The 12,120-nt window shown below is 37.3% G+C and overlaps 2 protein-coding genes across 2 annotated transcripts in view; one reads left to right on the forward strand and one right to left on the reverse strand.

Moving 5' to 3' along the window:
* Positions 1–719: 719 nt before the first annotated feature.
* LOC101735974 (uncharacterized) lies at positions 720–7,415 on the forward strand. Its single transcript, XM_062669356.1, has 5 exons — positions 720–1,215; positions 1,526–1,593; positions 2,611–2,730; positions 3,880–3,930; positions 4,341–7,415. Exons 1-5 carry the CDS (start codon positions 1,029–1,031, stop codon positions 4,425–4,427), a joined length of 513 nt encoding a protein of 170 aa, XP_062525340.1. The 5' UTR covers positions 720–1,028; the 3' UTR covers positions 4,428–7,415.
* A 2,511-nt stretch (positions 7,416–9,926) lies between these two features.
* trh (trachealess) overlaps positions 9,927–12,120 on the reverse strand; it is a gene marked incomplete at its 3' end in the record, with an annotated part of 78,739 nt that continues 76,545 nt past the window's right edge. The window contains 2 exon segments of the mRNA NM_001043365.1: positions 9,927–11,309; positions 11,410–11,557. Coding sequence (NP_001036830.1) covers positions 10,112–11,309; positions 11,410–11,557 — 1,346 coding nt within the window.

Here is a 12,120-nt window from a genome sequence, read left to right on the forward strand (position 1 = left end):
GGAGCCTTGCGGGACTCCAGCCGTGAGTGGACACTGAGATGGTGCTTCTTACTTGTATCCTGCATAACGCAAACGAATAAATAAATAGAGACCTTACTAAAAATCGTATAGAATAGCCCAAAAAACGTTCAGGAAGCTTCAACAGCGCCTTAGAGCTGGGGTATAAAGCAAACAAGGTAAGCGTGAACGAGCGTAACAACGGTGAAGTTAAAGTATGAATTCGGATTGAAACTTCACAATACATTATTTTGAGTAATAGTTCCATTTTTCCAACTGGAACGCAAAGTTATTGCGCCATTTTCTGACATTTGTAAGATTGCACAAGCTTGGGAAAATGCATTAAAATTATTGGACAAGGCTTCTCGAATTCTTTCAAAAAGTCTATTTACCTCTTGCTATTAACAGCTATTAACTGAGAGATTACTTCACCACGTACCATCCAGAACCTCCCGTATTGTCTTATCTCACTTTTTTTATTGCATTTCATTTAATTCCATAATAGTTTTATTTTTAAACTACAGACAGGACTATATTATAAAAGCTTAGTTTTATGGGCAGGACCTCTTTGGCCTGTCTAACTTCGCAACATAGGTATTGGTTCTCAAATTTAAGATGTATTATCTGTGGTAGATAGAACTGACAAGGCAGTGTGGGTTTAGATTCTTTTGCCTTTCCTAATAAGGAAAAGTTGTACCAAAAAAAAACTGTGGTACATAGTATTGTCTATGCCACATTAAAAGTTTGAACTTCATTGAGCTTTCTTTCAAACAAAAATAATAACGATTTTATACAGTTACAGTTAATTGATTAACTGAAAACCAACACAAAACTTTGTTATATACTAAAGTCGGCTCTAAGTTCACATATAATTTAGATGCTATATGCAATACGCAAAGCAAAAACAAATTTACAATCACTTCTAGGTGTGGCCTACAACATAAATTCGTGGTAAAATAGCTTTCTTTACTTTCAGAGGCTTCATGGGAATAGTTTTTAACGTTGAATAAGGTAGTTAAAAAAAAAACAAAATGACTGTGCTGGAATCGTGTTGGTCTCCTTGCATTTGGTCCACTGATACAAAAATGGGAAGCAAGTTGGTAGCGGTTTATACTACCGCTATGAGCATAGTGCTGATTACGTTTATAGGATATCAAATGGACGGAGGCGATTCAACGCAGCTGTGGAACCCATTATTTGAAGCTGATGTTCGCGGATGTAAGTTTAAAAATCGAAGTAATTTTTGTAACATAAAGAAACAATTCCAAACATTTCACCTACCTACACCTGCGATATTAACTAATCCGGCGTGTACTACTTAATATTTTAGATAAAACGCAAGAAACTTAAAACACCTGTGAAAATTGAGATACCTATTCATTTTTAAACTTGGCCCAGCAAACTGTGGATTCCAAATTGTGACCAAAGAATATAAATATGTTTAAATTCAGAACACCACAGAGCTGTCTATTCTAAATTACAAAGTAAAATTAAGGAACCTAACTAACTTAAAACTTTCTAATTACAGCCTTACAAATATTTGGAACAATATTTATAATAATATTGACACTGTTGATAATTTTTTCAATTTTAATGGTAAGTTGAAAAGATATTTTGCTATTATTATTAGCGTAAAGTACAAGAAGATTAGTATTAGTCTAGTTTCTATCTGCTGATGTAAAAGTGTGAAGTTAAAATTTCTTTCCGCATATGATATATTCCAGACTCCAAAAAAGCTTACAAAAAATTTTTTTAATATAAATGAAATCTCTTGGTTCTTACATGTTATTGAATGACACTGTATTTATTCACTGTTGTCTTTATGGCCTTTTGTAAACATTTTCTACTCTGTAGATTTCTACTCTTTTAATGAAATGTATTAGTTTTCCAGTGAAAACGCTTTCTTACTCAAAACTGAAACTAGCTCACAACAAACCAATTTTTGTATGATACACCTTGTTACAAAAAAACTTGTTACATTTAAAAAGTATATCGACGCTTGAAAGGCAAACGTGACTAAGCAACCCTGCGTGAACTTTAGAGTAGACTAATTTAAAGTTGAGATCCTGAAAAAAAATCTATTTTAACGAATCTAGCTGTAGGATTGAAATTATTTTAAAAGACCTAGAAATATTTTTTTTGGGCATCGAATATGGTTATTGCCTATCATTTATTTACAAAGCAGCTATTGTCGCATAGTCACGTTTTCCTTTAGCGTCGATATTATCAGACCAAAAGAGTCCTTGTTTCTTACATGTATAACATAACATTAGTCAAATGTATGTAATGCTATGTTTGTTCATGAGTGCTTATTTTTTGTATTGTTATCAATTATAAATTTCTGATTTGTTATTATACAATGGAATACAATAATAAATAGAATGTAATTTAAGTGAGCCCTTAATAGACTCAGCATCACTCTGCCTGTTTCTGCTACAAATCAGTAGAGTTATAGTTAGAAAGGTGTGAGCGATTAAACCACACAACTGAATTACATCTCCACCACTGGTATTCAGAATTCAGTGCTAAAATAATAAAATAATTCAGTGGTTACATTTTAGTGAATTGAAAATAAACATACATGAATAAAAAAAAATGGTTTCGATTTTCCAGGTCATAGGCATCAACATATGGATGAGAGGTTTTATATTACCATGGCTCGCAACAATGGGATTCATCATAGTATTTCAATTCATTTTTGGTCTTTGGCTGCTGGGTGGATATTATATTTATGTAAGGAAACTACTACTGTTTACTAGTCGTTGTGGCCTAAAGGATAAGACGTCCGGTGCATTCGTGTTGAGTGATGCACCGGTGTTCGAATCTCGCAGGCGGGTACCAATTTTTCTAATGAAATATGTATTTGACAAATGTTCACGATTGATTTCCACGGTGAAAGAATAACATCGTGTAATAAAAATCAAACCCGCAAAAATTATAATTTGCGTAATCACTGGTGGTAGGACCTCTTGTGAGTCAGCAGCAGTAATGCGTTTCGGTTTGAAGGGTGGGGCAGCCGTTGTAACTATACTTGAGACCCTGGAACTTATATCTCAAGGTGGGTGGCGCATTTACGTTGTATGGGCTCCAGTAACCACTTAATACCAGGTGGGCTGTGAGCTCGTCCACCCATCTAAGCAATAAAAAGAAAAAAAAAAAAGAAAATAATAATTGAACAGTGATAAGTTATAATTACCACTACTTTAACCGTTTAATCCTGCATGTATTATTTTCATTTTTAGTATCAACCTTTGGAATGATTTGGCATACTATTTTTGTGATCAGGAATGACTGTAAAGCTGTGATCAATTATAATGTCTGCCATCTTCCAGTTCTGACTCAAAATACCAAAATGTCTCTTTAATATATTAAATAGAGTTGTAAATGGTAATTATCCATTAGTCTTTTAGGCAATATGGTTATGACAAATTGTGCTATTGTTACTCTGCTATTTTTTTCAACTAATTCATTATATCAGAAGTATTACCTGCACACAAGTAGTGGGAACTCTGCTATTGAACTGCTTCTTTGCTGTGGTTACCTTCAACACTGTGTTTAATGTTTTATCTATTTATTCTATCATTACATTTGCATAGTTACTGGTGGTAGGACCTCTTGTGAGTCTGCACGAGTAGGTACCACCATCCTGTGAAGTAGTAATGCGTTCGGTTTGAAGGGTGGGGGCAGCCATTGTAACTATACTAAGACCTTAGAGCTTATACCTCAAGGTAGATGTGCTCCAGTAACCACTTAACACCAAGTGGGCCGCGAGCACGTCCACTTACACAAGCAATAAAAAAAACCCTACGTACTCTACTCAATTCTTTAAAAATTTATTTATTGTTGGCCCAAAAGTATTTAATCAAATTTTTCTCATTACAGTTGGACGCCACATTTGCAGCTCTGGCTGATTTCCTTTGGATGGCATATAATGTAAGTTTGAATTTATATAATGTGTATTACTAATTAATGTACAATTTTAAACATATACATAAATAAACATACCATATTTGATGAAACAGTACATATTTTTACAAGACTTTTCTTGGTAGAGATTTCAAAGTTGACGTAGTGATTGAGTGTGATACAAGTCTGGATGTATGTTTCTATAAACAATAACACAGAAGAAGATCCTAGCTTGAGACTTAAATGTGGAGTGCTTGGTCACTGCAACTATGTATTTAGCACAAAGAGGTTGTGATTTCATAGCCATTGAAATTGAAACAAGATTTATTTAAGTTTGCAATAAATCTGTATATATCGGTGAACACTAGATTACAATGCCTGTCCTTTTTTTTTTTAATAATTATGCATTCTTTTTTAATAATGATTTTTTTTTCCAGATATACTGTTGGCTGTGCGTGTTCTCTCAGTACCAAATAATATTGGAAATGCAATCTCCAAATATTGAAATCTTAGTTGAATATTAAGTTTCTATGACCTACTTTATTTAAGGAAAGAAAAAAAGCATCTACTAAGGTTTTTTAAGTAAACAAATGCAAGTTAAATGTGTAAGTTACACTTTAAAGAAAATCTATGGCCATTAATTCATAATACGTACTCAAATTTATTCAAAAAATTCTAATGTGTTCTTTTTATTTAATAAGTTTCTTTTTAATCACAGATTTAGATATTAGTAATTCTAGATTTAAGCTACCTCTCACATTACAAAGTATATAGTTTTTTTAAAGGTGAAAACATTGCTATAACATTGCTTTGAATCTCAATACATATTATTATATAGAATGCAGTTTGATTACATTTTTGCTTGAAATTTAAAAGTAAAAGTTTAAATTAAAAAACTTGGAATACTTTATGAATATCACATGAGAATCATTTATTTAAAGTGTTCTACAATTGGTAACAGTACAAACTGTCATTGTGACACTATGACATTTTATAAAGAAATCTACATGTTGTGAAATTGACTGAAATATTTTGTTATATAAATTAAGATGCCTATGAAATCAGAATTATCAAGATTTTTAAAGAAACATGTTTATTGTTTTGTTTTTCTGAAATGGTATTTATGGCCTACTAGGTTGGACTATATATAAGTGCCTATCTAATACGTGTTCATTAACTATTTTCAAATTTAAAAATAAACTATATAACTTTAAATATCCGATAAATAAAAACCCGCATTCTGTTCATAACTATGTGTTGTGTATTATTGCCCATCCAGAGCAATAAAAAAAATCATTATTATTATATTTAATGTATATTATTGTATACTTAATAAGTTATAAATATGAATCCGTCCAAAAACAAGACTAAAAATATGTAAATAATTATAATAATTGCATTAATATGTTATAGTGCCCTCTGTGAGCACGCAGTGAATTGAGAATAGAAAAAAAACATAAGTGACTCGATTACTTTCATTGTACTGTACAGATTTTCAGTAGCACTTATTAACTTTAAGCCTGGAGCTTCATTTGCGTGAGCCACGCCTTATCCCTGTATGGGCGAAAGGCCCCTACTCCACATATCCGACCCAGGCGACGAAGCAACCCAAAGCTGCCGTCGGTGCTTTTAAGCCCCTCAAGCACCGGCCACCGTTCTCGTTGAACTCGTCGATCTCGACAAGCAAACTAACCCACAAACACAACCCACTGAGTTTCTCGCTAGATCTTCTCACTGGGTCGAGATTCAGATCCGGAAATAGATTCTACGAAGTACTGCTCTCGGTAGGGCGTCCTATCTTGCTAGAGTAGCACTCTCCTTTACCGCCTCCCACCACACTCGGCTGCCTGATCGAGGATCGCCTAACAGGTCGAGCAGTGATCTTTCCTGAGCGGACGGGGTGAAAGCACAGAGCGGTATCGTCCTGGGTTCGCTGGGGTCGATTCTGGGTCCGTTCCTGTGGGACATAGTGATCTTTCCTAAGCGGACAGGGTGGAAGCATAGAGCGGTATTGTGCTGGGTTCGCAGGGGTCGATTCTGGGTCCGCTCCTGTGGGACATAGTGATCTTTCCTAAGCGGACGGGGTGAAAGCACGGAGCGGGATCGTGCTGGGTTCGCAGGGATCGATTCTGAATCCACTCCTGTGGGACATAGTGATATTTCCTAAGCGGACGGGGAGGAAAAGCACAGCGGTATCGTACTGGGTTCGCAAGGGTCGATTCTGGGTCCGCTCCTGTGGAACATTGGCTTCGATTGGATGCTCTACGGGGCTAATCTGCGTGGAGATTCTGATCGGACGTCGTCTGCTACTCCGACGATACGCTGATTACGGCTCGCGTAAAGGACGACCGTTCGGCGTAAATATTGACCGCGGCTGCAGTGGTAACTGTCGTGACGAAAATAATGAAACTCGGCTTCGAAGTGGCCCTCCACAATTCAGAGGCCGTGTGTATTCACATAGCTCGGGGGCGGTCCCCGCGGTGCGACGATCATCATCGAAGGGGTCTCAATGGCTGTCCAGCCGAAACTCAACTTTTTTTTTTTTTTCCTACCTTAGCTGATAGCCCTAGGGGCTATGTTAGCGTAACCCTAACTTACCGAAACTCAACTAATTGGGACTTTGGACAACAAGTGGCCTTTCGACAGCCATTTGGATCTTTTGTTTCCGAAGCAGCTCGGGGCAACGGGCGTTTGGGGAAGATCCTGCCCGTCCACTTGGGTGAGACCCGGCGTAGACGGACTCGCGGCGCGCATCTTTGTGGAACCGTAGGTACCGTCTTAGTCGGAGTAGCTCGTTGGGGTTTAGTCGGTAGTAGGTTCTTCTTTTCGCCTTTCTAAAAACGTAGTCTCGTAGGATCAATTGGAATCCTTCTAGTCCTCGGGGTGATGGGCGCCGGGCGTTTGGTGAAGATCCCGCCCGTCTACCAGGGTGAGACCCGGTGTAGACGGACTCGCGGCGCGCATCTTTGCGGAACCGTGGGTACCGTCTTAATCGGAAAGGAGTAGCTCGTTGAGGTTTAGTCGGTAGTAGGTTCTTCCTTTATCCCTTTCTAAAAACGTAGTCTCGTAGGATCAATTGGAATCCTTCTAGTCTTTTGGAGGTGCTTATGTCCGACATAACCCGGTCTCGAACCCCCGTCGATCGGTATCCGTAAAGTAAGATTCCCCATCGATACAAAAAAGGGAAGCACACGGGAAGCTTGGCCCTTGAACTACCTTTTTTTGCGACCGTCCGCACGAATCTGGAATAGCCTTTTAAAATAAGCCACCAATAAATAGGTAGAAAAAGAAGCCATCCGTGCGAGAGATGGGGGCGCTACATTTTTCCCAGGATTCATACTATCTACACACCTAATTTCGTTAAAATCGGTTCTGTGGTTTGGGCGTGAAAACGTAACAGACCTAGTTCCGTATTAACATCACGTATTTTTTTTATTTTCTATTCACTAAACCATTTGTACTTGTAATAAATATAATTGTTTGTATTGTTTAATAAAGGTAAAGCAGGTTTATTGTTTTTTTTTTTAAATAAATGCTTACTATGAATTGGCTACAAAACTTTGCCTTTTGGAGTAACGTAGAAACACTTAGTAGCTTACGCTCGACCTTATGTTAAGCGGTGATTGTAATAACTTCAAACCAAAACGTGTAAGCTCTCGATAGGAAAAGGCAGATAGGAGGAATAATCGATTAATAACTAAAAATAATCGTTTTTATTCCATTATTGTTACGGTAACTTGGACCTTTGCCTTAAGGTGGGATACTTGTTGGTTCTGGTAAACACATCACATCTAGTGGATTGTGACCTGGTGCACCCATCTATATCAATTACGTACAACTAGAAACCTAAATCCTTACTAGCTTATCTGTACTACCATATGCTAGCGTGAAACTTGTATTTACTACTAGCTCCTCATGAAATTCAGGGAGATAATAGAAAACAAAAGAATAATCATCGAGTAAGTACCATGTTACGAAACAAAAGAAACACATTTGTAAATTCTTAATTATTTATTCAGAGAGAAAAAAACTTTCTCTTTTTGTTCACGATTAAAAAATAAAAAGTAGAGATTTTTTTTTCCTAAAAAAAAACAACAGACAACTGCATTACAAGCCTATCCCATTCGTTTAATAATTACAGTTTATTACATTTTTTTTAAGAATTAACCTTATAAATACGATACGATAACGAAGCCTTATTTTAATTGAACAAAACGAACGATTGATCCACGCGTATTGCACAGTTTCGAAGAAATAAAATTTACAAAAAAAAAAAAAAAAACGTAATATAAATAAAATAACGCGCTTTTTTTGTTGTCCAAATTTCATCCTAAAACATATTTGGCATGTAGAATACGGAATGTGCTGAGTATTTAATTATGTTTTGTCATGTTTTATGTCAGTTGTTATTCATTTTGATGCTAAAATTGAAAATAAACTAAGTTTGAAAACATATTTTCAGAATATTTTTGACGATGGTAAAAAAAAAACAAAAAAAAAAAAACAATCAGTCCGTTAATAAAATCAGTCGAAAGGTGAAAACTAGTGATTTACAATAAATAATTTAATTCCAAAATTAGGGCAGTGTTGCTGTTAAAATTTTCGCTTAATTTTGAGCAAATTCGAAACCAAATAGGTACAGTTTTGCAGTACACAATAACATAATAATAAGTGATAATAGACATATTAAAAAAAAAAACTATTTTCAACAAATTTTAAAGTAGACAATTAAATAAGATCGATTCTCCTTGATAACTAAAGACTATGGACTTCTAATATTTACATTGAAATCTTATTTCGAAAGAAAAAATATAACGCTTAACTATTAATTTACAAAATAGTTTTAACACGCACCCCGGTGCGATCGTTTACTAACTATAATACAACAATTTACAAAAAGCTTAAATTTAAATGATATGCAAAAGCTACGTTTATAGCTCAGTGTGAAATAAATGTATTACCAAAACGTTTGTAATATCTACAGCTAGTTGAATGAATACCGTTTTAATATTTCCAGAATATATTATTGTTTGTTCATAAAATAATACTAAGAAAATGTACAGCTTCACACGCATTGTAAAACTGGAAAGTATTTTATCTCATTTTCTCACAAGCTAAATCTTCTAGATATTTTTTCTCTTTTGGTATGTCATTTTCATGTTCAAAAATTCATCTATGCTATACACAATTTACAAAAAATCTAATCGTTCCACATTTAACAGTCTAAAGCAAGAATACTCTCGGATGTCATGCTTAAAATACCAAACATGTTTAACAACGATACTGGCGGCCGAGAATGCAATCTGATCGAATGATACATTAGTCAGAATCGACTAAGCGAGCGACTGTCACAGGAAGGCATGGCCGGGATCCCTTAGTCTAACATTCATAGTAGACTGTCTCTGTCATTAATAAATATTGCTTTTTCTATCATGTTCCTAAAATAATTCCTATCAATTTTTGTTCAAATCTGAAATTGATGTTAAAGATATTAGAAGTAAGGAGGACTATGATAAGACATTTAATTGCGGGGCAAGTTGAAAAAGCTTCGTAAAAGTAGCATAGTAACACATTATAACTTAAAAATCGACAAAAATATTGCTATCGTAGAAAGTGGTTTGGTATGAATATAGCAGTTAAAAACGCAGTGAAGTGGGTCGAATTGAAAATTTGACTATAAAAACTTTTGGCTTTATTTTTGTAATTACACCGCTTTACTATTTCCATACACAGAATGTCCTCCTTACTCCACAACTGATAGTAAAAGATTCCCACTAAATACTACTATACCTCTCATATGATTGACATTTTTAAAATTCTAAAAGTAATTGTTTAAATGTTATATTTAAACCGGAGTACAATTTATTATTATTCATTTTAAAGTTACAAAATATTTTAACGCTTCTTTGGGCGTTACTGTTTCTTTACGATAAATGCATAATTTAAAACGTTTTGGCACATTCATTTAAAATAGATCATAAAAGTAGAAAAATGAATGAAGATATTTTGTTTGTTTGAGTATTTTTTTTGTAGTCTTTAGCCGTATACCATATTAGTAGACTTAAATATCAATATATACAACCTATAAATTGAGCTGTTTCTAAAGTAAGCCTTAAATAATAATCGATCCTCAGAAACAACATTGGAAAACAAAACATAACAAAATAACTTTGAATTTTGATCGACACGACGGAAGTTATTGCATACACTATGACCCCGTCGAGTACCAGTTCGTGTTAGGGGGCGCTGTCTTGTCTACGGGCTGGTGGGAGTGGGTCGGGTGGGCCGCGTGCGCCTGGGGATGGTACAGATGGAACGACGAAGGCGGATGGAAGAACTGGGATTGGTCCAATGGAGACGCGTAATCTAACGCGCCCGGTACCGCCGAATACGCTTGAGGCTTCAACGGTAGAGGCGCTTCGCCCAAATACGAGTGCCTTAACGCTTCCGAATAAGCGCTATTGTCGTACGACAAAGCGTATTGTTGTTTGTCTCTCGGCGAAACTGAACCGGGCGGCGTCATTGCTGAATGGTACTCCGCATATCCTCCGTACGCCAGCGAACCTATGTCCGTTCCTTTGTGACCTAACTGTTCGCTATAACCGGATCCCTCGCTTCCTGGCGGCGTTGGCAGCGGTCCTGACTGGCCGTCATTCGAGTAGTAGCCTCCAGTTCTGCCGTCACCAAGGAAATTGCTTCTTATAACGCTCTCTCTGTTTGCGTAGAGTTGCCTCAGTAACGCGGACGCTGGCGTCGAAGACGGATGGTTGGTAGGTATCTGACGGTTCATCAAATGATGGTTTTGGGTCCCTATCCATTGTATGGTCGACTTCTGCTGCTGCTGTTTCAGTAACGCATCCGTAGAGAAGTCGGTCGGTCGATGAGCTATTTCTTTTCCGTCGAGAGCCGGTAGATGCTTCGACATCGCGTTCTCTAGATCTCTGACCGAGGTGGCGTCGTTTCCTGCTTCAGGTATGGTTAAGTTGGCTGTTTTGGTCATGTCGCGGTCTGCTGGTGAAATTGTAGCTGCTGGATTGGAGGCGGATTTCCGTCTCTCGTCCTCGTCCTCGTCGCAGTCGGTTGTTTGTTTTCGTTTTTTCAGTCTTCTAGCGGGCATTGGGGAAGTTCTCTCCGGGGTCGTGTGTAACGGTAGAGGCTGGGCGTCGTTTAGCCTCGTCAGGTGCGTTACGTCGGACGCGTTGACCGGTGCAGAGGAAGCTGCCTCGCTGTTCGTTGGAGGTTCGGTTCTCTCTGCCGGATGCCTGGATGTGGGCGGCGGACCGCCCGTGTTGTCGGTGTCTGGGGGTCCGTTTTCGGGATCTCCGGTCGTTTCCTCTCGTTTCACACCTTGCACGCTTTCTTCCAGTTGGCAGCAGTCCATTACTGTGTTGGGGTACTCTCTGCCGCTGTAAATAGAAGCATATCATATATGTTTCAGGTTAAATAAAAACGAACATTGGTTGGAACAAATTTCTTATTTAGCAGAAGGCAGTGTTCCGCCCTTACCTAATGACATAGTTGACGCAAATTATATTTTGCTCTTCAGCATTCTTAGAGGAACACACAACGGTAGCGCAGGTCTGCATCCACGTGTAGCCGCCAAGTTTGTTCATTATCCTATAGTAGTGCGTCAGTACTTGGCCTTTGTTCATTACTGCAACACAAAAATGATAACTAAGTTAATCGATCGCTATGAAAACGCATGACAATGAACCTCGAAGGGGAGGGCGTAGTAAATCTATACATATAAATAAAATTGGAGTGTCTGTTTGTAATATTGAAATAACCGCTTTTCACTACATGCATATGAATATATATAGGGTATATACACCAAAATAATATATTTTACTATTTTTGTCTGTCTGTCTGTCTGTTGCGGCTAATCTCTGGAACTACTGGACCGATTTTGACGAGACTTTCATTGATAGGTAGCTGATGATATAAGGAGTAACTAAAGACTAAAATAATATCTTTGTCGCTTTTAAATTGAAACAATTTTTATGACAAAGTAGCCCCCCGCCCCGGTGATTGACAAATTAAAGAGCGGACGGTTAGCGTGGTATCGACATGTGATGCGTAGAGAGAAGATGCATGTGACTAGGAGATGTATGGAAACGGTAGTGCAAGGTAGAGGGGGAAGAGGTCGACCGAAGAAGACATGGATGGAGTGTGTGAATGACGATATGAGAAAGAGAGGAGTGAGGATGACGGCTGATA

The sequence above is a fragment of the Bombyx mori genome, chromosome 7, assembly GCF_030269925.1.
Source record: "Bombyx mori chromosome 7, ASM3026992v2".
In the NCBI taxonomy this organism is placed as follows: Eukaryota; Metazoa; Arthropoda; class Insecta; order Lepidoptera; family Bombycidae; genus Bombyx; species Bombyx mori.

Excerpts from the sequence above, each read along its gene's own strand:
- LOC101735974 (XM_062669356.1), top strand. The coding sequence starts at position 1,029 with ATGACTGTGCTGGAATCGTGTTGGTCTCCTTGCATTTGGTCCACTGAT. Across the intron at positions 1,594-2,610 it reads TAATTTTTTCAATTTTAATG|GTCATAGGCATCAACATATG; the intron begins GTAAGTTGAAAA and ends TCGATTTTCCAG. Across the intron at positions 2,731-3,879 it reads TGGGTGGATATTATATTTAT|TTGGACGCCACATTTGCAGC; the intron begins GTAAGGAAACTA and ends TTCTCATTACAG.